This window comes from Salminus brasiliensis, chromosome 1 (genome assembly GCF_030463535.1).
Source record: "Salminus brasiliensis chromosome 1, fSalBra1.hap2, whole genome shotgun sequence".
Lineage (NCBI taxonomy): Eukaryota > Metazoa > Chordata > Actinopteri > Characiformes > Bryconidae > Salminus > Salminus brasiliensis.
Window position 1 is genome coordinate 78,877,512 of NC_132878.1, and position 24,866 is coordinate 78,902,377.

The 24,866-nt window shown below is 40.7% G+C and overlaps 1 protein-coding gene across 8 annotated transcripts in view; it reads right to left on the reverse strand.

The window, feature by feature from the left end:
- Positions 1 to 24,866, reverse strand: part of cnksr2a (connector enhancer of kinase suppressor of Ras 2a) — a 157,369-nt gene that overhangs the window by 73,749 nt on the left and 58,754 nt on the right. For 6 of the 8 annotated variants that reach the window (XM_072690210.1, XM_072690198.1, XM_072690195.1 and 3 more), the window contains exons 5-9: positions 19,484 to 19,525; positions 14,592 to 14,711; positions 11,679 to 11,738; positions 9,146 to 9,214; positions 1,891 to 2,037 (exon numbers count right to left, since the gene is read on the reverse strand). In XM_072690210.1, the coding sequence (XP_072546311.1) occupies positions 1,891 to 2,037; positions 9,146 to 9,214; positions 11,679 to 11,738; positions 14,592 to 14,711; positions 19,484 to 19,525 (438 nt within the window). The remainder of the gene's footprint in view (positions 1 to 1,890; positions 2,038 to 9,145; positions 9,215 to 11,678; positions 11,739 to 14,591; positions 14,712 to 19,483; positions 19,526 to 24,866) is intronic. The other 2 variants (XM_072690187.1, XM_072690180.1) reach the window with 1 other exon arrangement.

The window sequence follows — 24,866 nt, forward strand, 5'->3', positions numbered from 1 at the left end:
TTCCTGGAACGTTTCCTGGATGTTAAATTCCATCACCTGCAGATTTAGCATAATTAAACACTGATTTGCCAAACCAGGTCATGAAAGCTATAAACTAGAAAAGAGCATTTCCTGAAAGAAACGCTGGTCAGTTGTGCAGCTAAAGCAGTTGAATATTCTGTTGCTATGTGGTTGCTCTGATATTGCTAAGTGGTTGCAAGGTGGTTACTATAATGTTGCTGGGTGGTTGCTAAGTGCAATATCTCTCTCTCTCTCTCTCTCTCTCTATATATATATATATATTACAGTTAATGCCAACACCCTTTATTTTGCCATCAGTGTCTTCTTGAATTTGTGTTGTCAGAACTTTTCTTTGTGTCTTTTTGTAAAATTTATCTATATCAATTAATTTCCCTTGTCTTTAGAGCGCATAAGAGAAACGTAGCCATTAGACATAGCTTTACATGCAGGTATTTTATGATAATACAGCAGAAATATTCAAACAAACAATTCTTCCTTCTTCTGTTATCATGGCTTCAGCATCTTTGGTTGCTGAACATGGTTGAAAAAAAAACGAGTGGCCATTACTGGAATGAAAATGAAATCATCAGCAAAACAACTTGAGTGGAAAGTGAAATCTCTAAACGCTTTAATGCCAGCATGCATGCGAGCTGCACTGACTCCGCAAGCCTGTGCGAAAGCCTCTGATGAGCAGATCAAACCCACCTGAGAGTCGTTTGAATATCACCTTCAGCAAAAGAGATTCAAAACACATCCAACCTTTTTGTGCAAAGGCTTTAACATCAATGTCACACATTTGCTTAATTTGAATGTTTGTCTAGACCAAGAGCAGAATGTGGAATATTTCATTTTACTTCTCAGAAATTAGCATTTAGTTGTTTATTTCCACTTTATCCAAATAAAAATCCTAGCGTTTCAAAGTGCTCTCTGACTTCTCAACCCCACTGAATTTGCTTAATGTGCATTAAAAACACAAGCACACGAACAAACAAGCTGTTAGGAGGCACCCAGAGGTAGACATTTGGAGGGAAAGTTAAGGATAGAGTTGAGCGGGTCTGAGTTTATACCCACGGAATTGGAACTAAATACAGGCCAAATGAATTCTTCCATTTAACAGCCAAAGCAGATTAATGCCAGACTGTTTTCTGTTACACAAACACACATACACACACACACAGTACACACACAGTACACAAACACACACACACACTTTTCATCATAAATCCAGTCAGAATATCTAATAATTCTCATTGAGGCTGCATGTCAGAGTATGTTAAGATGATTTTAATTATTTCCTGACAGATTAGCTTGTTTTCAGCTATTTTAGCTAACAATTACTGTTACTTTGTAAAAATGACTAATTAATTGATGAAACAATTACTCAATCAATCAAAAATAAGTCAAAAACTAATAATATTCTTACAATGGTCTCACAGAGAAATATTGCATATTCTGACCAAATTTCATTTTTGGCAGTAGAAATGTTCTTAAGCTCTTCTGAGAGCTTCCCACCCTAGTTTTCTGAAGATATAACCCACCTTATCCAGTTCACAAGTCCCAATGTGCAGGGTAGGGCTATTCCAAGGTAGCAGTGGTAACCGCTGTGGTCAATTTGCAGTTTGCGAACATGCCAGTTCCAGCCTAGTCACGATTGTGGCATAAGAGCAAGCAGGTGCTGGAGCAGCCAAGCCGTATGGGAAATGGAGTCAGAGAAGAGAGTGGGAGGTGAGGGTGGGTAGTCGGGTGGGGAGGGGGGGGTTTGGTGGGGTTGATGGTGTTTTAGTATGTCTAGCACTAAGGGGCCCTGGCAGAGCTGGGACAGAGAGGGAGGTAGGAGGGCAGAAGCAGCCCGGGACAGCGCGTGGCTCATGGGGGGAAGGAGCTTCCTACCTGCAGGGCCAGGGGCTTCCACCTCATGTTCTTTAGCAGAGCTGGGGCGGAGGTGAGCGTGCTCTGGGGACGCTTTTTCAGCGTCAGCGTCACCCCTCCAGGGTCCCCGCGCAGAGAGTTTACCAAGTTTTTCAACTGCCAGCCCACCTACAGCGACAAACACAGGGTCAACAGAGGACACACACATACACACACAACACCACATGTCATGTACTGGACAACAGAATACACACTCTCTGCCTCTTTATATTCAGCCTTAGTGAATATAGAGAGGTCGACTGAAAGCGGAATTCAAAGACGTGCAATCACAGACAGGGTCTCGCTTAGCCTGAAGCTGATGGGATTTAAAATATGCCCAAACTTGCTTAGAGCTAGTATTGCATACACTAATTGAGAGGGACTTCATACCTGTCCTATCTATGTTCACACTGTCCACAAATGTACATCTTTGCACTGCTGTACACTGCTGCTGTTTGACAGCTTTATAGACACTTCACTGGGATCTAAAGACTTCCGTCTCTGGTTCCACCTACTTTAATGCAGTGGCTAACAACTATGGGACTGAAGGACCTCCTGCCCTATCAAATGAGCTAATTAACAAGCCCTTCCTGAGGTGAAGGTGGTGTGTTAGAGCAAGAAACCCCTAAAATGTGCCACTGCCTTGGCTGACAAGGGCAGTTCCTTGCTAAATTATTGAAATTATTGGTTCTTTCTTAAATTAAGCAAAAATAGTTTTTATAAGATAGTACATTTTATAGTATTGCTGTAATAATTTATAAGTGAGATTTATTTTAAGTTATTAGACTACATTCAAGAGGGTTTCACTTGCTAAAATATATCATTTTTTTGCAGCATGTCAAGATTGGGAAAAACTTGACAACAACAACGTCAGGAAAACCTTTCACATATAAACTCCAAAAAATGTCTGATATGGAATCAGGTCCAGAGTCATTAAAGTAGGTGGAATCAGAGACCAGAACCAGTGCCCCACAACCAGCACTGCTCCCAGCGGACCACATACACACACACTTAAACAACACACACATGTTCAGGGAACAGAGATCCCTCAATGTAAAAATACAATGTGCAATACCCCCCCCCCCACACACACACACTTGCAATTAAGAGTCAATTTGCAATTATCTGTAAATAATATTCTTATTGCTTTTTTTTACTTCTATTATTTATATTGTTTATATAGTGGTAATTTATCTATGTTTTTGCATCTGAGTGTCTTACTATCCCTTTGCTGCTGAGAATTTCCCCACTGTGGGACTAATAAAGGATTATCTTATCCAGAGTCCCACTCTCGCACATACAGACAGATATTTCTTTATATCAGACATGTTCTTACTACACTACTTACTATGTTCTGTGTGGTTTAGGCAAGGGATAGAGCCTGTGTAGCTTGTGCAAGAGGCACAGCATGATCCAATGTGTAGTCTCCTCAACATTACCCGCTCTGAAGACACATTAGACCCACTCTACATCTGTACTTTGCACTGTATCACTAAGTAAAATGATTAGTTAACTGCTAGGTTTTAGTTGTGAGGCAGAGAATGGAAACCTCCAAACTATGCTGGACCCCAGCACTCATTTAAGTTTCTAAAAATGAGCCAAATATGATAATATTTCCTTTTTTTGGATTATTAGAACAATTAACAAGATAAAATGGGCTCTATTTTTTCTAACTACACACAAGCCACAAGCTAATTTGTTAGCTTGAGCTAATATGTCCTCTCTTCTCTCAATTATAAGGTAAAGAGAATGTGATTTATTTTCAGAAGCTCCAAAGGCTGGTCTGGTCTCAGAGTGGGCTCTCTTTCTTATTTTTTATTACACTTCATGCAACATAATCATTATTAAAGTGAGTACTTCATTTGTTCCAGTCTGCTGAATACTCCTCAAAACCCATGTGCATTTAACCGAACAATACTGTTGAGTTGTGACACTCCTGAGCCAGGTTTCATTCTCAATTACTTACAACCAATCTATATGAACAGCAGGATACACATGCAAAATCAACAGCATTTAAAAGTTTGTTTGTTTATTCTGACAGCTACAGTTTCTCACTAGTTTGAATGAGGCTTTTGTCAGCGTTTAGTAAGGCCTGTCCAATCAAGCAACAGAGGAAACAGAATGAATGCAAAAGCATGGACAGACCAGAGCTCTAGTCTTTGATCACGAAGCTGAAACCACATGTGATAACCATCCGCTTCTTGCTTCAATAAACCTAACCCACACTGACCTCAAAGTGTAGAGCAGCTACAGGGGAGAAAGCCCTGGGCGCCGAGATTGCTAGAGACTCATCTGGCTGATAATTGATTATTTATCAAGAGTTTATTAAATACAGTCAATGCAGTTCCAATTCTGAGAGAAAGAGAAACACACGGTCCTCTCAAACACACCCGTTATCACAGCTGAGGCATGTCTTACAGGCCACAATCAGTATGGTCCTGTAGGCTTGCCCTGAAACTTGCCCTGATCAGTTTATGTATCCAACTGATTCAGCAATATCTGACAACCCAAATAAACACCAAAGAACGTCCCTTACCGATGCCAGATCAATGTTAACATGAAAGACACAGGCACCCACAATTACACATCAAGATTCCCCCCCAGAAATCACAAAGACAAGCAGTCATGACGACAGCTGGTGGCACAGCACACATAAAAACACACTGTGATGGGCTGGGCCCAGATGTGTGGGCTTTTTTTCTTAGGTTCCAATGACTCATGTGTGCCACTAGGGGTGGGATATATAATAATCCTATTTGTCTTCTTTATATGTATATTTCTTATTCTGCTAAGATTGAAATGAGCACACAATATATATATATATATATATATATATATATATATATATATATATATATATAACAGAACTTAATGGAACATCTGCAACACTGACCAACTGCATGTCTCATTTCTATATCCCTCCCATTAGTGAACTGCTACCAGCATAGGCACTCATCAGTGGCACACCATCAGACAACGCAACACGCTTGGAAGAGAGCACTAACTACCAGTTCTGTTATGATAGCTAGCATCATGCTGAGTGATGGGGGAGAGAAAGGACCATGCCATGGCAATATGCTGTCAACTGCTATGAAAGTTCTTGTTGAAATTACCAGTCCCGTAAGAGATTGAACTGTAGATTGACTGTAGAGATTTAACGTAGTGCAAGATACTTACATTTTGAGAGCAAAAACTCCCAAAAAAAATTCTAGCTACTTATTTTTCTATGTATCCTGTTTTCACTGCAAATTCATGGTTAAGATTGGGCTATTTTAGCTACACATTTTAAGTTCAGTTCAGCTAATTTCATCATGATGTAGGGTCATATTGCTCTGTTTTCTCCACCTTGTAGATTAGTTTCTCCTTAACCATTTTTGACTAGTTAAAATGTGTGGATGAAAGGCTGGTTAACTACAGAATCTGAAGATGTGGAACATCAGCACAACATTAATGTTCACAGCTTGCGCAGACAGCTTCATCAATTAGCTTCATCACAGGAGAATTTTGGTTTCAGTGTTGACATGCGCTTTGGTTTTTTAAATATATTCTGCATTGTCATTTTCACTTCAATTACGCCACAACAACACAGTCCCGCTTGCCAGCATTTTATACTGGAAACTCTACCCTGTGTAGCTACTCCAAAGTTTGTTCCAGTTTTCCATCAGGATGAACGGAATGCATTTTCACCAACGTTCTGGAAAGCTTATATCGCCATAGAACCAGTAGTGATGGACGAATGCATGGATTATTTAGATAAACAGCAACACGCAGTGTATAGTAATTACACATCAGTCCACATGCTTCTTTCACTTTTAGTGACGATTCTATATCTCTCAGTACATCTGGAGAATCGTCCCGTAGTGTTGGCTAAAAGCACAAATTACACTTCCCGACTGTAGGGGTCGCTCAGGACCAAGAACTGTCGGTTCTCCATAGTGTTTAAGTAGTTTCTTTTGGCAAATAATGAATTTAACTTGTTTGCAAACCTTGAAAAACTTACTAGATGCTGCATTGACCCTTAATGACCACTATACAGCACAAGTATTTCTAAAGAGACTAGCAAAAACATCTGCCTCCATTATTACAGTGTCTCCTTCAAGCAATTCCTCTGAGTTGTTTATCTTGGGTAATTGTTCTTGGTGAGGTGTGTTTACACTGTGTTAAAGGATTACTGTATTTACCGTGAGGCTTTCATTTATTCATTTATTTATTTATTATTGTAGTATTGTAGTGTGTTTTTTTTTCTGTGGTTCCAAACACGAGTCGCTTATCACACATTAGCCATGCTTTTCCCAGTAATGCAGTTGACAATGCACTAATTAATTTAGGATTAATGAGGCTTCAGTCTTGTTGATCTTTCATCAGAAAAGAGCAGGGCGACGCTTAGCTGCAGCAACAGAACGGCCAACGGGGGAGATAAACAAACATTTGTGGAATGGAAGATGGTAGAGTAAATTAAAAAAAGGCCACAGGTGACAGAGAAAACATTCCCCTGTTTTCAAACTGTGTATCATTTGGACAGATGGGAAGCACACAGCTAGAGGGCAATCGAGATGGTGGACTACGGTGACTAGGGTTACAATACAGATATTAAATGTTCATCTTTTCCAATATTGGGATACAATACGCAGTGAAAGTGTATGGACACCTGCTCATTCTGTGTTTTTAATTAAACCAATAGGAATAATTAGGAGTTTGTCCCTCCTTTCACTGCAGTAACTCTTCTGGGAAGGCTTTCCAATAGATATTGGACCATTGTTGGGAGGATTTAAATGCATTCTGCCACAGGAGCATCTGTGAGGTTAGGTGGATGATTAGTTGGATGATTAGTTCTGCCACTCCAAAGGTACTCAGTTCCACTGCTATACAGACCAGTGCTGGGGGCTTTACATCCATCTAGCCAACGCATAACATCAGCCATCACTATAGGCTCATATGTGGCTCCTCAAATGTGTCCCACTGGCAGTGTTTTACTATGGAGACTATATAAGCTGCATGTGGAACTAAATGCGAGCCATGAGCACGCCTACTACCACCAACTAGCGCAATTTATTAATTAGAAGTGGTGGCGTGTTACTTACTGGGAATGCTAGTCCACAGTTATTAAAACTGTAATTGACATATTAATAAGCAGGGCTCAATGTTCATCAAAGCTACAGATTCAAAGCAAAGAAATAAGAAAGGTCAATGGTGGTGCAACTGTCAAAGCACTGGCCTTATCATTAGGAGTTTTTAGGCTCAGTCTGGGACATCACTTGGCCAGGTGTAGTAGCATGACCCTCCCTATGTCCAGTCACTCAGTGTGATTGGAGCAAATGTAGACATCTACTAGCTGATTTAACAGAACTAGCAGTTAGCGTTATCCCTCAAGCATGTTCAGTAGTTCGATGACATTGCATTAGCAGCGGTTTACAAAGTGCTCGACAAGGAAGCACAAGCCTGCCTTCACCTGCTGGTAGTATTTTGCAATGGGGCAACATAGCTAGTGGGTGGGGATTGAAAATGACCAAACTGAGGAGAAAGTTGGGAAGTAAATAAAAGAAAAGGGTCAAAGAAAGTAATACGTTACTTTTTTTATTTAAAACATTCTTATAAGAAAATGCCTTGTTTGTGCTATCTTCGATTTGCCAGGTGCTTCAATCTTGCTTTGATATATATATATATATATATATATCTGTAATGTAATGCTGGCATTTCCTGCAAAAACCACAAAGCTGCCTTTTAGAATGTTCCAAACCACTCAGCGTGTACAAGATTATACAAAATTAATAATCACCTCACATTCATCAAAGGAATAATGACCCTTCAGACAGAATGCCTAACTTTGAAGTCATTTACTGCTTCCCCATATACACAAGCACACATACACACACACACAGAGCTCAGTCATCTCCTTGTTACGTCAAAGCAAACCTCCGCAACACTGCTCCTAGATAAAAAAAAAAAGTGGTTTAGCAATCACACACACACACATACACACACACACACATACACATTGTGGTCTCCATAGTCACATATACGTCAATGACACAGATCAGCACTCTGTTCACACTGCAGCTTACAGCTAACTCCCCATGAAATACAATCTGTTAACCCATGAAACCCTGAGGCTCCTTTTTCTAGGCCCACAATTCAACTGCTCAGTCTAATAACTACACAAATCACAGATCAGTTTCAAAGAAGCTCTTTAATAATTTAAAGCAGATACTGAATAATGAATCCTGAGATTTATAACTGAATAATAAGCCCACAGGACTAAAGCACATGAACGTATAATATAAATACTAATAGCACAGGCAAACAAAATACCCATTTCTAAGTGTGCCCATGAAGATATTACATAGTATCTCCTTTGGTAAAAAAAAAAACTCCATCACTGCTGAAATGTACAGAAATATCTGCATTACATAAGGGCAAACACACAGACACACACACACACAGTACAGGTAATAGACATACTGTTCTGTGCAAAAGTCTAAGACCTATAAAACTGGTTCAAAGCTCTCCTTAAAGAAAGCCCAATATTTTCATTCACTATGCAGCATCTACTTTCTCTACTAGTCTTTCATTAAAGTAATTCAGGTGTGCTGCTGACCTGTGTACCTGTGTTCCTCTAGTCAACACATCAATAACTTAAATAGTAATGTTATATAGTGTATCTATACGGAAACAAAGAATAAATAGTTAAATGTTGTTTATAACCACTTAAAGACCTCTGGGCAGTGCCTTAGGTGCCTGAGCAATGTAAGCAATGCAAGTGGATATACTGCCAATTCCATTATTTACTGTGGTTGGGCAGGGGCAAATGCGTCTTGTTGTGACTAAGTCATGTGCAACTGCGTGCCCATGGCTCATTGCTAAACCCTGCGGTGGCTTTGAGGCTATTGCTTTACTGTTGAATGGTCTGGGTTGATGTTAGGCTTGTGCGAAGTAGAGTTGTCTATGTCACTGACACAACTTTGGCCGTTTTCTAAGTGAGTGGGCCGGTCGTTAGCTAGCCACCAGTCAGTAACGTTCCAGGTAAAGGCAGGTGGTCATGTGTGTAGTTCTGTAAACGTGTGTAAACGCGCTGGTCACTGAAAAACATGCACCCCAGAAAAAGACTGGTTGGTGGTCAGGGTGTAGCAAATATGGACACACACCCGGAAAGTGCTGGAGAGTGCAAGAGATGGATGGAAGGATGGAGGGATGGGGCAAAGGGAGAATGGCGGCACGAGGAGAAGATATGGAGCCTTACCACTGTCTGATGGTTCACCTGGATCACTTCGTCACCAGCGTGGATCTTTTTACAGCGGTCAGCTGGAGACTGAGAGACAGAGAGAGATGGAAACAGTTCATTCAGTTACTTGTGAATTAGCCTGGAGGCAGGGGTGGTACAACATCTCCGAAAGTGATGGGGCAAAATGTATTAATTTAATGAATAAATAAATGAATAAATAAACAGCTGGCTTGAGCTAGACGTTCCTCTCTGAAGAACATCAAATTTGAGTTTACTAAGCCTACAGGAAGAAATACTGCAACTGACTTTAAGTAACTTCCACACAGTATAGGCGCACAAACTGTGACCAAGTGCATAAATAACAGTCTGTGCAATGCAGTAAAAGCATTTAAAGGATTTGTGAGCTCAGGCTCCTCTCATAGAAGTTGAAATCATTTCTGACATTTTGGGAAATGTTCCATTCCTCCTGCTCAAATGGATCTTTTAATTGGTTCTGCTGGTGAGTTTCACGGCCTGTCTATAAATCAGTGGTCAGTGTGTTTAGGAAACGTGTTCGTGTTTGTTCAGAATAAGAGGCCTGACCTTAATCAAAAAGTAGTGGAGCAGCAGTCGCTCCAGCAGTCTGAGAAGTGCTGGGTCAAGTGCCAGCTTGGCTTATAAGCCACATTTCATTTTGCGTTGCTTAGTCTGCTATATTTTGGAAAAAAAACATTAGATTTTAAATTTGCCACCACAGTGAATCAGCGGTTGCTGTTTATGTCAATTTGCATGATGAATATGCGTATTGCATTTCAAATCGCAGCAAAAAGCAGACAATAAGAAACAGGGTGGTAGACACACTTTATACGCCTAAAGTCACAGTGGCAGGTCACAGCACGTTGCTCTTACTTTACCAACAAAGTGTTTTTACAACTTCAGTAACAGCCACAGTAAACAAACTAAATAATACAGAGCACAAAATTTACAGAGCAAAAATTAAATTTCTTATTAATCTTATTATTATTATTATTATTATTATTATTTTTAATATTATTTGTATATTTTTCATAGTTATTTAAGCCAATTAATTATGTAATTATCACTGCTGTTGTAGAAGTTTGATAAACTTTACTATGTATCAAATACGATGGCTTTAAATGAATGATGAGGTTATGCATTTTAATGACCAGAGCTTTTCCATGTTTTTGTGGCAAAATAGACTTAAAATCTTAAAATAGAAAAGAACCACAGATTAAAGAGTAAAGACACAAAAACAATGGGGAAAAAAACAATATTATCATGGTGCCAAATGTAAAAGTGACTTCCATTCATTTAAACAATCCACTCCTAAAAGTAACGACAAGACAAAATAAAGGTGAAAGTAAATAGTAGTGATACAGGCAGTTGGTTGTATGGAAGTATGGTTTATGAATCACCAACAGAGTAAACAAAGGAGCACACGAGCAATAGCACCTTTTTAATGCAGATGTTGGTTTGTGAAAAGCAAACGTGTTATAATGGGTCTATTTCTACTTTACATCACAGTAAATCTGGTCCTGCATTTTATAAATCTGAACTAGTGTTGGACAGCGAAGGCTAGCACATGATTCCTGAATCCGCGAAGCATCACTGCATCTCTTTAAACTGCCGCTAACGCAACACCACTGGGCAGCTCAACACGCTTCCATGCCAGTCCAGTTATACCAGCTGACGGACACCTGCACTGATCAGCATCTTGCTAAGTGATGAGGGGAGAGAGCAGGCCAACCCACCAACCCTCTCTGGAATGCTTGGCCACAGATCGCTGTCCAAAATTTGAACAGCTGCTTGACCAGTGTTTAATAACGTGTGTGTGTGTATGTTCATTTTTAATTTATATTATTGTATTGATTATTCATTTCAAACTTGAGATATTAGAGTTAAAGTTGTTATTAAGTATTAATGCAGACAAGGGATTTTGTCCACGGATGCTTCTTTACATCTGTGCAAACATTCCCTTTCCCTCTCCCTTTTCCCCCTATCCTCTATCTCCCTGCCTATCTCAATCCCTATGTGTCTACCAAAGCTATCATATCTCAGTTACACCAACACAATCACACTTAGTCAGGGCTTTTATTGGTCCCATCTGACACACACGTCGTTTTGTTTCATGCTTCTTCTTAGTGTATTAAGACACTGTATCTCATCACCTCCCCACCATCTCTCATCGGCATTGATTGACAGCTCTTATACAAAGACGTCCACACTTAAGATTGCTATTTACACAGTTCATTACATTTACACTCGATTTCCATTCTGTATCATCAGGTCTGACTCAGTACCTCCGACGTCCTTTGTTTTGATGTAAAGCACAACAGTCACTTCACATTAAATTCAAACATGAGTGACATTTCTGTAACTGCACTTCCAATGGAATTTCTCTGCTTGTTTTAATGAGCAACAACTCGGACTGTTCAGGCAATGTTCAGGCATACAGGCCATGGAGAATCTAGAAATGTGTAAAACATTTAGAGAGACAGCAAGTTATGTTCTTACCCACAAACACACTGTAAAAATAGGTGAAAGCACTTACTCCCTCAGTGGTTCCAGTTATTACGTGAAGGCCGTCATATGTGGACTTGATGTACATGCCCTGCAAAACAATACAAATAAACCGAGACACAAGTACACACACATAAACATTCTTTCTCTCATATGTACACTCTCCATCCACTTTATTAGAAACACCTACACTGTGCTTCCACTAACTGGACACTTTATTAGAAACCCCAACCTTTAATTCTCAATCACTGGTTACTTTTTAGAAACACCTTCTTTAAACTTTGACTCACTGACCACTTTATTAAAAAATCCCTACTTTGCACATCAACTCACTGGCCACTTTATTAGAAACACCTACTTTGAATGCCTACTTTATTAGAAACACCCACCATGTACTTTTGAATGCCCAATTACTGGCCACTTTATAAGAAACACCTACCTTGTGCTTCCCCTTACTGCCCACTTCATTAGAAAAACACCAGCTTTCAATGATGAATCCCTGACCACTTTATTAGAAACACCTACTTGACACTTTGACTCACTGGCCACTTTATTAGAAACCCCTACCTTGACATCCCAATCACTGGTTACCTTCTTCAAACTTCGACTCACTGGTCACTTTATTAAAAATCCCTACTTTGCACATCCACGGTCATTTTATTAGAAATACCTGCATTGTGCTTCCACCCACTTAGCATTAGAAACTCCTACTTTGAATGCCCACTTTATTAGAAACACCTACCATGTACAGCCTCTCACTGGCCACTTTATTAGAAACAACAACTTTACACTTTTTTCTCATTGGCCACTTAAAATCTCTACTTTGAATTCACAATCACTGGCCACTTCATTAGAAACACCTACATTCTGCTCCCACTCACTAGCCACTTTATAAGAAACACCCACCTTATACAGTCTGTACAAATACAGACTGTAGCACAAGTGGATGCACATTTTGTCAACCCCTCACTACTCCAGTCTGCAGAAGTGGAGCTACAAGACTGATGATTGGCTGGTTGAACATTTCTTATTAAAAAGGAATTCAACTAATCTTAAAAATGACCACATTATTCAGTGGTACAGTGAAAGAAAGCTATTCATGGTGGTTTGATATGAAATGCTTTGTTCTCTCGAAACTTACTGAGCAGAATTGTCCACAGTGGTGGTGATAAGACCCAGACTCTATATCAAAGAAAGTTATTACAAGAACGGGTAATGAAAGTGCTGACTGATGTCTGAGATGTTGATTTGTGATCATTTGGAGAGAAGCCAATGACCTTAAACATATATTTAAAATTCATTCTGGTGCATGCAGGATGTCATAAGGCAAAAAAGTCCTTAAAGACAACTTATTATTTTCAGATTTTCCACCATTTTACCATAATCAACGTCACAAATAAAACCTAAGGGTCAGACTAAGGCGCTGGCCCTATGGGCTAAAGATTGCAAGTTCGAATTCTTAGTTATACTGCTTCACCAACAGCACAAGCACAATTGGCCATTATATATCACAGCTAGGCATCTGGCACTTTCCTTTGAGCGCACTGGCTGCCTAGTGATGCAGCACTGGTTGCAGTTAGAAAAAGGTGGTGGCTGACTGCACATGTTCCTAAGCATGTGGTTGTCTTCACCCTCCAAGTGTCGAGAGCATTGCAATTATAGAGCTACTCCCAGTGACTGGGAGGAAATTGGGTAACAATAATAATGAAAAAAGACAACACGTGCATGGAGGTTCACTGGTGGTTTTGGGGGATAACAAATGGCAATATTTGTGTTGTACACATTGTAATCCCAGTACTTAACACCACCACTGTAAGAAACAGTAAATATCTACAATTAACTAATTCAATTTGTTTACATCTTAAACACTAAATAACGTAGATCAACATTTTGTAAATGCAGATTTTTTTAAATTAGCAGAATTCTTCTTTAAAGCAGCATTATGCAAGAATTGGTATTTTCTGTTTCTGAGCTCCCTCTCCCGCCGGGAAGAGTAATTCATGCTTTGAGCCATCACTAAAGGACATGCTTTACACATAGATTTCTGGACAAGCAGATACAGAACCACACTGAAAGTGAGGAAAGAACCTGGTACAGTAATATTACAGGATTGTACACAAATATGACTCAGATTACGCAATATTATGTAGCTATCACTATCTATCTAAGTGTTGCCCTGCCCACCTTACAAGAGTTAGAAAGTCAAGCCTGGAGTGACAATAATCAAATAGCTATTCTCACTTTTTCAAGTCAGTGGAGCATTAACATAATTTTAAAGCTGTTATTTCAGGGTAAACATGCTGCATAATGCTGCTTAATTTGTAATGTCAATATCAGAGAACAATATAAAATACGAACTACTCCATGGCATATTTTAACATACACATGACAGCACGTCACTGAAATATACTGCTGGCATGTTTTTTTCATTGTTTGAAATATACTGGGGGCTTAACAGAGACCACCTCTCAAACGCACCCAATTCTGTCATACTGTTAGTGAGTGATTTGTAATACAGGGTGAGCGAGGATGGAAGTAGGTCGGCATTGTTATTTAAACCACGTTTGAATCACAGCTTTGGAGCTGCTAATAGAGAGCAGGTCTATCAGAAGAGAGGGGCTTGATGAGAGCTGATTGGCTGTGATTGGAGGCAGAGCTGTGTGACCATGAGGGATACTGTAATGAGTCTTGCATGCATAGACACACACACACAAGCGTGCATCACACTCCAGCAGGGGTAAAAATCCACCAAGGGTAAAGCACTTTTATCTGATTTTAGCCTAATCTCGTTTATCTCGCACACGCCAAGTCTCCACAGCAGCGGGGAGGGAAAATCTGCTTTACTCAGCCCACTCCACACACACACACACAACCACTGTCAGTGAGACTGTGAGTCAGTTAGTTCACGTATGCGTGTATGTATATCTATGTGTGTGTGTCTTACCAGGCCCTCAGTCGGTTTGATATTGGCCAGTTGAACCACTTCCAGATGGGCCGACTGAGATACAAGAGGATCCGAAGACAGAGAGATGATGTGGTCACAAACCCCTGATAAGGTCTTGCACTACAGGGAAAACAACACATACACACACTGTAGATTATCTACAATAGAAAAGCCCTGTTTCATTGAATTGAAGTTTGCAGTACAACCTAATAGCACAATCCATATGGTTCCTTACACTGTGGCACACACAAATGTGTTCTAGCTCATGCTACACTGCCTGTCAAACACAGCTACATCTGTGTTACATGGACAAAAGTTTGTGGACACCTGCTCATCGACTGTTTTGTTCAAAATCAAGAAAAGCTTTCCGTTAAGATTTTGGAACACTACTGAGAAAATCTGATTGCACTCAGAGCATTAGTCAAGTCAAGTAACTGATGTGGGATAAAGAATTCTGACGCTCCAACCAAACCAAAGCAAAAAAAGTTTAGACGCTTCCTCATTTCAACGAACGCAGTTCCACTGCTCCACAGCCCAATGCTGGAGGCCTTTATACCCTTATAACCCATCCTTGGAATAGGGCTCCAGAGCATCCCATTCTACTAGCACTGCTGATCTCTGGAGGTTTTGCTATGCAAGCTGTGTGTGTCCAACATAACAACAACAAAACTTTTAGACATATAGTGTAGATAATTTTTTGTCTTCGCTATACGAGTGTAGTATGAGAAAAGAGTGTATGCCCGTAGGAAGGGGAAAGAACTCCAGGCTGTGCTTCTGCTTTGAGCTAGTAGGTCAGGGCCCTAAAAAAACCTCAGGCTGAAGAAATAACTGTGCTAAGATATTGCACTGTGTGTTTGTTTGTATGTGTAGTATCTAGATTTCTCAGATTCTAGAGTCAGATTCTAGGGCTTGAGTGTCTTAGTCAGATGTGGTATAAAAGGAATCATAGGGTTTGGTGTGGGAGTTTAGCTGAGCTGGTAAAGAGGTGGACTCCTCGAATTCAGGTTACACTTGGGAGGTGAAGGCAGAGATGATGGTAGAGCAGATGGATTTCTTTTGAGGTCATTTTACGTGTACACAAGCAACTCTGCAGAAACCTTGTCATGGGATGCGGAAGGAAAATGTATAGGCCGTTCGATTAAAAGGAGGAGAAGCTTCAGGCATGGTCCTTCTCCCAAGCTTTGGTTGTTTCATAACTCCATTTAATAAATCTGCAAGTTTGCAAAAGGAAAAAGTAAGAAATGAAGGAATGATAGAAGCACTGACTGGAATGAATGAAGGAATGACTGATAATAGCCCTGCTCTGGGTATTATAGACATGCAAACCAATTATAGACATAAAAATGGAACTGGGAAACTGTACTGGGAGAATTTGCTTCAGTAATTGAATTATACTGTATTATAATCCTGTTAGGTATGTCAAATTAGTTATTAATTCTGAATTATTTGGTAAGGATTTAGTTTAGGCTATGCTGTGGTGTCCCACAGGGTTTGGGTTTAGGGGGTTCAGTCACATTATTTTTGTACAGTTTACCACTGTTAATCATATTCATGTTATTAAGATAAACATAGGGTTCCCATGAAGCTGAATAATACATGATCACAGGACACTTTCATGCATTCATTTTCTCTTTTACACTCTCTGTCTGCTGTAGTGCACAGTTGTGTTCAGAGTAGCAGGTTCAGGTCAGTTTTAGGTTTCCAATTTAACAGCACCAGTTGGACCTGGTCGGGTTGAGTTTGCAATGGGTTCGGGCTTCATGTTCATGCCCTAATCTGTGCTGTTTTTCTGCTCCCACACTTGCAGTAAACAGGTGGTTTATAAGGAGTATTGAAATTCGCTTGGTTAAGCATGTGCAGTGCCTCGGGCGAGAGCTGAGTAGTCCCATGGGAACCGAGGCCTAGTTTTGGCCGAGGAGAGGCACGGAAGAGGGGTCTGTGCTGGTTTCCAAGGGGGGAGGAGGAGTGAAGTGGTGCTGGTGTTGAGGTTGTGTGATGGTTCTGTAATGACTGCTGCTGATGTTCTCAGGCTGGGAAACAGAGAGCGAGAGCAAGAGAGAGAGGGAGAGAGAGAGGGAGAGCGACAGCGAGAGCTGTACTGGAGCCAGTCCTTTCAGTGAAGTGGTTGCAGCATCAACACAAGCAGCTATACATGGCACTGAAACCCAGCGACAGGTCTCGCTACTTCCTCTGTTTACACCCCCCCCGCCCCGCTTCTTTCCGTTTTCCCTTCCTCTCTTTCTTTCTTCCTGATGTGATGTGCCTCACTCTTGTGCTTTGCCTGATGCGACCTCACCGTGTCTGTCAGTCGCAGCGTCTTCCCTGTGCTGTTTTACGCTCTCCAGCTCTCTCCACGTGTTTACATTTTCATCTTTCTCTCCTCCTCACTCGCTCCTTCTCTCTTTCTGACATCCTGTCAGTTTGCTTTCCTCTTCTTCGCTCCGATTCCTCCCATTTATTTGGCTCAGTTTACTGTTTCTCTTCTGCGCCTGTAGGTCTTATAATGTCTGTCTGCTGTCAACACCTCTCTCTCCCTGCCCTTACTGCCTCCCTCTCTTTGTCTGTCTGTCTCCCTCCTCTCCCTCCTTGCCCCTGTCTCTGCCTCTTTTCTATTGCCTCTATCTTTTCCTCTCTGTCTTGATTTCTCTCTCTCTCTCTCTCTTTCTCTCTCTCACTTTCACCAACTGTCATCTCTCCCTCACTCTTCTTCTCCTTTTGTCCTCCCTCCATTTGGCTCTGTCCTTCTCTCTCTCTTTCTTTGCCCCACTCTCTACCTTTCTCCCTTTGTCCACCCTTGCCTCACTCACTCATTCTTTCTCTCCAATTTTTCTTTGCCTCTCTCTTTCCCTCCCTCTTTGTTTAATCTCTCTCTCTCTCTCTCTCTCTCTCTCTCTCTCTCTCTCTCTCTCTCTCTCTCTCTCTCTCTCTCTCTCTCTCTCTATCCGGTGTTATTTATGTGTGTGTGTGTGTTTTTTGCCTCCCACAGTCAGTAAGATGAGGCAAGCGCGTTGTGTGTGTGTGCGGGTGGTGGGAAATAAAAGCTGGAGCTGGCGGGTGCGGTGTGGAGGTATTTATAGCGGAGGGATTCAGAGAGAATGACAGCTGTGCCCAGCCCAGCAGTGACAGCTCAACCTGAGACACACACACACACATATAAACTGACACACAAGCACATAGACACAGGCAGTAGCCTTATGTGTGTTTGTGTGTGGGAAGGCTGATGGTTGAGCTGTAATGGCTGTGTGTGCATGTGTGTGTGTGTGTGTGTGTTTGTGTGTGTGTGTGTGTGTGTGTGTGCAGTGTTGGCAGTGAAGATTGCAGAGACTATGAGCCAAAGAATGAGGCGAAATCTTTAGATTATATTACTTCCCACACACACAAATGGTGCATATTGAGATCGTATCACAACTGCTATTTCAGTCTGTCTGGTTGAGGCTCATACACACAAAACCCAGCTCTGCTTCACTGTCAGAGAAGAGCTGAACCACAGTCAGTGAAACGATGAGGCTTCCACACTACTGTTCAAAAGTTTGTGGGGGGAGGTGTTGATCATTGATATTTTCATTGATATTATATTAGTGTTCTTGAGCTGTCCAATGATGTTGCATTAGCAGCAGTTGAAAAAGATGTGTTCAGCTGGATTCACATATCTTAGAGGAAGTTTATGCTAGCCTTCGCACTCCTAGTGTTCCTAGGAAGGTTCCTAGAGCCCTAGCTTGGAGAAGTGGACTTAATAAATACATGAAACATGCCAGCACACTTCTATTACTTTTTAATACCAAAGCTGTAATGTAAATGGTATGGGTTTAGCCTACCATTTTCCAGTCCGTGTATATTTTTACAAAGGTCATGGTTCGGTGGTAAACTTGTGTTTTTTGTTTTTTTTTTAAGGGGGGGTTGTCCGTTTTCTCCCAGTTTGGTACTGCCAATTAACCCACTCGTGCGTAGTTCCCCTTACGACTAGCAATGCTTCCAACACTAGGAGGGAAGGACTTCTCCTCTGATACATGAAAAGCCAGTCACTGCTCGGCAGCTGATACACCAGCTAGCAATCGTCTGCGCCAGCCAACATTGCAACAAAGTGATCAGGGTAGAAAGCACCATCTACCCACCCGGAGAGAGCACGGACAATTGTGCTAGCTGGGATTCCGGCTGCTGATGGCAAAGACACATGGCGAATCTTTTTTCAACTCATAAAATCATGGTGGATTGGGCAATGATGACATGTTGCCGTTGTATAGTGTGTGTGTGTGTGTGTGTGTGTGTGTGTGTGTGTGTGTGTGAAAAAACAAAAGCACATTTAACATGCTAATTATGCACATTTATGATGCTAATTAACACACCACAGGACTGACATGAACTATCTCAGGGGCAGTATACGGCACTAGATGAAACAAACTGTATCTTGCACAACTGTCTGTTCAAATTAAATGAAAAGGAACCTGGGTTAGTCTTAAATGTTTTTGGTATTTTTTTTCCGTTGTGCCGTGCTCATACTAAACCATGAGGTCCAAACCGCAGTGCGACGTTTGTGTACCATTACACCCTTGTAAATAGCATTATATGCTTTAAATGTGCCGAAGTGGCCAGTTAAATAACATACATCAAATAGTTTACCCATTTGGCGCCACTTCACTGACAAAAACATTGTAAAAGCCCTTGCAAAACCTTATCAAGCCAGCAGTGTCTAACCAACTGGCTGCTAATTACTACTTTATTAAGCAGCAACTAGTTTGAAGCAAGCTTTTCCAGAGCACTTCTATCTGTGCATTATACAGAGGTGTGGTCCTTAAGGCCATGACTACAAGAGTCTCAGACTCTCAGTCTCTGTCTACTGGGGACTTTATAGTGCTGAAGGAGAGAACACAGAGGTAGTGAAGGACATGGCTTACCACATGCAGGATCTTATTCTCCGTCTCATAGACTGTGCAGTCCTACAAGAGAAGGAAACACATGAGCAATCATTTGAGAACGTCACATATTGTACATGTTAAACACATTGTTAGGTGGAACACATTAAACACACTTTGTACACAAGTGATTCTTACAACTACATACACTAAACGGACAAAAGTACTGGGGCACCTCCATGACTGTGGATATGTTGAAAAAATCAGAATCAGTCAGGGGGGGTGATAATCCAAAAATTACCCAAATCTAGTAGAAAGTCTTTCCTGGACAGTAGAGACAGTTACTCCAACAAAAAGCTCCTTTCAATGCCCTTGATTTTGGAAGAAACAATAAAAGTGCATGTGTCCCAATACTTTTGTTCCTATGTGGTACATCAAAGAACCAACTTTAAAAAAAACAAAACAATAAAAAACATATAAGAACAAATTTTATACAAATATGAAAACCAATATTTATTATTACTATTACAATCATATGCTGGGTTATATTCTTTCTGTATGAGCACAAGAGTAATAAAAAAGTAACTTTCTGTTGTGTCATACAGATTTTCCACAAATCTACATAATATACATAATGACAGGAATATTGAATATTGTGGAATATTGACGATTATATTTATGATGACTCTCAAAACAAAATTCAAGAATCAAGCTTGAAGAACTAGCCATCTTCAAACCGTGAGTGTTGACTAAATGCTTTCCCATACTTTACTTAACCAGACGTTTACATACAACTATAAATTGCATTATCTTTGAGTGTTTTTTGACAAATTTGCAACAAAAGCAGCTGATACTATGTTTTATGGGCAGTGAAACTGACCAGTGGGATTTAAGAGGAGGAATACTGTTCAAGAAAATGCTGAAGGAATACTGTAGTGTTCTTCAAACTACTCTCTGTCTACCACATCTTTGCTGTTCATCCCATTTCTCTATGACCCTATGACTCACACACACACTTAAACAGAACTCAGAAGGCACCTGCTTCATCATTTGCCCACTGGCTTTTTTTTTATAAATGTGTTTAGAATTGAGTTTTCTGTTCTTTTACTGAGTACATGGCAAGAGTTGTCTCTGGTGTAAGTGAGCAATATATGCAGTAGATAGAGATTAGGTCATTCATCCAAACATTAAAGATGGAGATGCAGTAGATACCATTATATCTTCATATAGGGATATGCAGTGATATTCATAAATTCAGTTATACATACAGATATAAGAACAGCCAAACTGGTAAACACTGCTGTCCTGACTGAAATACAAACGTGTAACTTTAGACACACACCCACACACACGCACGCAGATCCCGATGTAGGCAGGTGATGTCACCGATACACGCTAACGCCTCAAGGCCCTAATAAACAAACGCCTCTCTGAAATGTGCAGTTCTGCAGTCAGCGGTGGGAATGTGAGTTTTGAAAAGAGAGGGAGAACGTGACAGAATAGAGAGTGGTCTAAACGCTGCGCGGTGGCTACAGTAAAGTCAAAGAGCTTAGAATCACGCTGCCTCCTCCTCCACTGCAACCTTCACCATTATGTATCTGCCCACTCCGCTGCATTGTCACTTAGCTATCATCATCACACTGCTGTCTGTGAGTGTGTGTGTGTATGTGTGTTAAGAAACTCTCTCTCTACTGATTGCTTCATATCAAATCCATTACTGTGGTGTACAGAAGCAAAATTACAAAACTTGTGCCACTGTCCAAATACTTGTGGAATGTACTGTAAATATTCTGCATTTAAGATCGTCCCATGTTGCACTAAACTGTACCAGAGTGTAACACAGAGCATACAGACAAACGTGAAGACATGAAGAGCGCCACACTCAAACAAGGAGAGTACAGAAGAGGCACAGAACTACAAGTGAGGGGGCGCTAGAAACAAGTGTCACATGAGTTATGTCCAAAACTGGGCCCTATTCACTATAAAGTGCACTGAAAACACAGTGCCGAATTGCCAGTGAACTGTAACAATCCCACAATGCACCATAAAATATAGTGTACCAACGATGTACATTAAACAGACATGAAAAACACCCATAATCCAAGATTTGCGAGCATCTTCTCTGAGGAAGACCGACTGCCAGCTCGGCCCTAGTGACCTGGATTTTCTCATGTAGGGGATAGTGAATAGGGCCCAGTTTCGGACACAGCTATGGTGAAGACGGGACAAGAGTGGAGACAAGAGACAACAGCTGACTTCCATTTCACAGGGTCCCTAAGCAGTGCCCTTGTTTTGTGTACACACTAATCGTGATATTGGCTGATGGAACTTTAGCTGGTTAAATCCCTTCATTCAGAATACCGTGTAACATCATCACAGTCCTCTCCGACTGCTCCTTTGCTTTCTAAAGTCACTAGCGAACTACCAATCTGCAGCCATGTATCATATAATGCATGTAATATAATTAGATTTTATGGACATTCAACAGGTTTGTGACGTGATTACATTGCGTTGTATTGCTCAGGATGCTCTCAGATATGTACTTCAGCTGTTACGTTTATTTGTAGCCATTTATATTTGTATTGTATTTGTTTTATTATGTTAAATTTTCCAAAAAACTGAAAAGGCACAGGCCCTTTTTTGCTGTAGTGAAAAATGCTCTGAAACCATATTAAATGGAAACAGGGTATGAAGAGGTGGTGGCAAGGAGACCGGAGATGTGATATTATTAGGTAATATTGTTTTTCCTGGCCTGCTGGTGCTTGGGGACATAAACACAACTCAGATGATGTTTTATAGGGTGCAAAAGCCATTTCAATTTCGGTGGAAGATGACAAGCAAACAAAAATGACATGTTGAACTAACAAGAGTAAAAAATCCATTTTGATCTCAGGGTGATCTTAATTTCCATGTACGTTAATGGAAACAGCATTTTTCCCACAGTAACTGTGGATCATTTCTATTGGCACATTCATCGCGAAATATTACAAAGCATAATAGAGACCATTTTTATCCCTACTGCTATCAAACATTTATTTCGGTGCTTTGTTAATGCATGTTTAATTATTTAATTTCAAATAAAGTCATTTGAATGTGATTCTGTGTCTGAATCTAAGAGACAGAGACAGAGAGGATGGGGTGCTGTGTGATCTGTGCTGAAAACAGTGAAGTCCTCTTGGCCTGCCCTGCAGGCTTAGCTCAGATTAGAGCCACGGCTGGGCCTCCTGCGCTGTAATCTGGCCTGGATTAAACACTGGATTAGAAAAGGCCTTGGGGTTCTGCTGGTTAAAGCCAGCCTTATCCTTTCAATTCTGCTCTCTTTCCCCATGACCTTCTGATCTCACCACACGTGAGCGATAAACAACCTGTTGCACATCAGTGCCAATAAAACCATTGGACTGCATGTTTATTATTCAGTTATTAATTATTAGGACTTACTATTCTGGAACTGCAACAACATATTCAGAAACTGAGCTGGTAGGTTGATTTGTAGAGGGGGGTTGTCTTCTGTAATGAAAGGCTTATTATTTGAAATGGGGTTGAATATGATTTTTATTGAGAGTTTATTTTGGTACAGTAAAATACCTGCAGCAAATAAGAACACTAAACTAAAATTCTCTACTAAAGACACATAGCTTTACTGGGAGACTCAAGACTAGGGTTGCAAAGGGGTGGAAAATATCCGATAAATTACCAGTAAATTACCAGTACATTTTATGGAAACTTTAGCTTGGGGACAAAATGTAAACTTTCCATGGAATTTTGGTGACTTTGGGAATTTATTGGAATTAACAGAAAATATTAGATAATTTAAAGAAACTATATCATATACTATCTTCAATGTACTGTTTTTTGGCATAACAATAAAAAATAATAATTATGACACATAGTTATTAACAAGCAGAACTTTATATATGCTTAATTATTTCATTGAATAATCAAAAAACAAGCAAAAGAACACACTTGGTAAACTAGTCTCAAATGAAAGCTTTTCTGATTTACCAGACAGTGAGCAGTGCTATCACTGTCAAAATTATGAACCATCTGACTTTAGGTAGTCCATGTGGTCCAAATGTGTGCTTTCAGTAGAGATGAGTGTCAGGAAATCATCTGGACATATGCTGTACGTCTCAATAACCTTTTAGTGTGTAATGTGCCATGTGCCTGGGATTGAGGAGCAGCTTTGCTATTTAAATGTTTTGGTCTCATATTTAATATTTTAGCCAAGATTATGCTTTACTATATTTTTTTACCAACTATGTGTACGTTTCTCACCTTTAGCCTTGAATATTCCTATTTTATTCACATGAATTCCCATGATAAATTTCCCAAATTCCCAGAAGTTTTGCAACCCTACTCAAGACAAACACTCCAAAGACTTGAGGTCTCGCACCCCAGGGACTTAGGACTCAAGAGTCTCAGGGCTCAGGACTTGCATGACAAACTAGAGACCTGACTTATACTTGCACCTCAGAAACTTTAGACTTAACTTGTACACATACCCCAGAGACACAGTAGAGAGACCACAGAGAGTCCCAAGATACTCAGAACTCGCCTTTCACCCCAGGCATTTAAGATTTGACCTGGACACACGCCCAGAGCTACAGGACTTGACTCAGACTTGCATAATAGAGACACAAGACCTGACTCGTATTTGCACTCCAGAGTCTCAGGGCTTAACTCAAACTTCTACCACAGAGACTAGAGAGCTGACTCTGACTCACATCCCAGAGACTTAGGACTTGACTTAGATTCGCACCACAGACTAGAGACTCAACTAGAACTCACATCCCAGAAACTCAGAATTCAAATTAGGCTTGCAACCCAGTGAAGACAGTTAAGACTCCACTCGGACTCACACCCCAAAAACCTAAGATTGAATTCAGACTTGCACTCCTGAGACACAGGACTTGACTCTGATTTGCATCTCAGTGACTCTGAAGACTCAGGCCTACACTAATACTCACACCACAGGGATTCAAGACTTGATTTGGACTTACGTCCCAGACTTAACTTAGACTTGTACCACAGAGACTCAAGACTCCACACAAACTAGAGACTTGACTCCGCACCCGAAAACTCAGGCCTCAACTCAGACTTGCACCTCTGAGACTGAAGACCTAACATGGATTCACAGACTGGAGAAATTTAAGACTGGTGACTTAACTCGGACCTGCACCCCAGAGACTCAGGATGCCGATAGACTAAAGACTCGACTTGAACTCACACTAAGTGACTTAAGAACATCTGAGGTACCAAGATGCAATGAGGTCATATGTGGAATTCTGTTTGTTTGTCTATGGGTATAGAGGCTACAGCAGTGTAGGCTTGCTGGTGGTAGTCACCCTCACTCTAGCAATGTCTAAGTCATAATGCTTTCTATCTGGCCCCCATTACCAGACCCCTCCTTAGAATTAAATTCTGG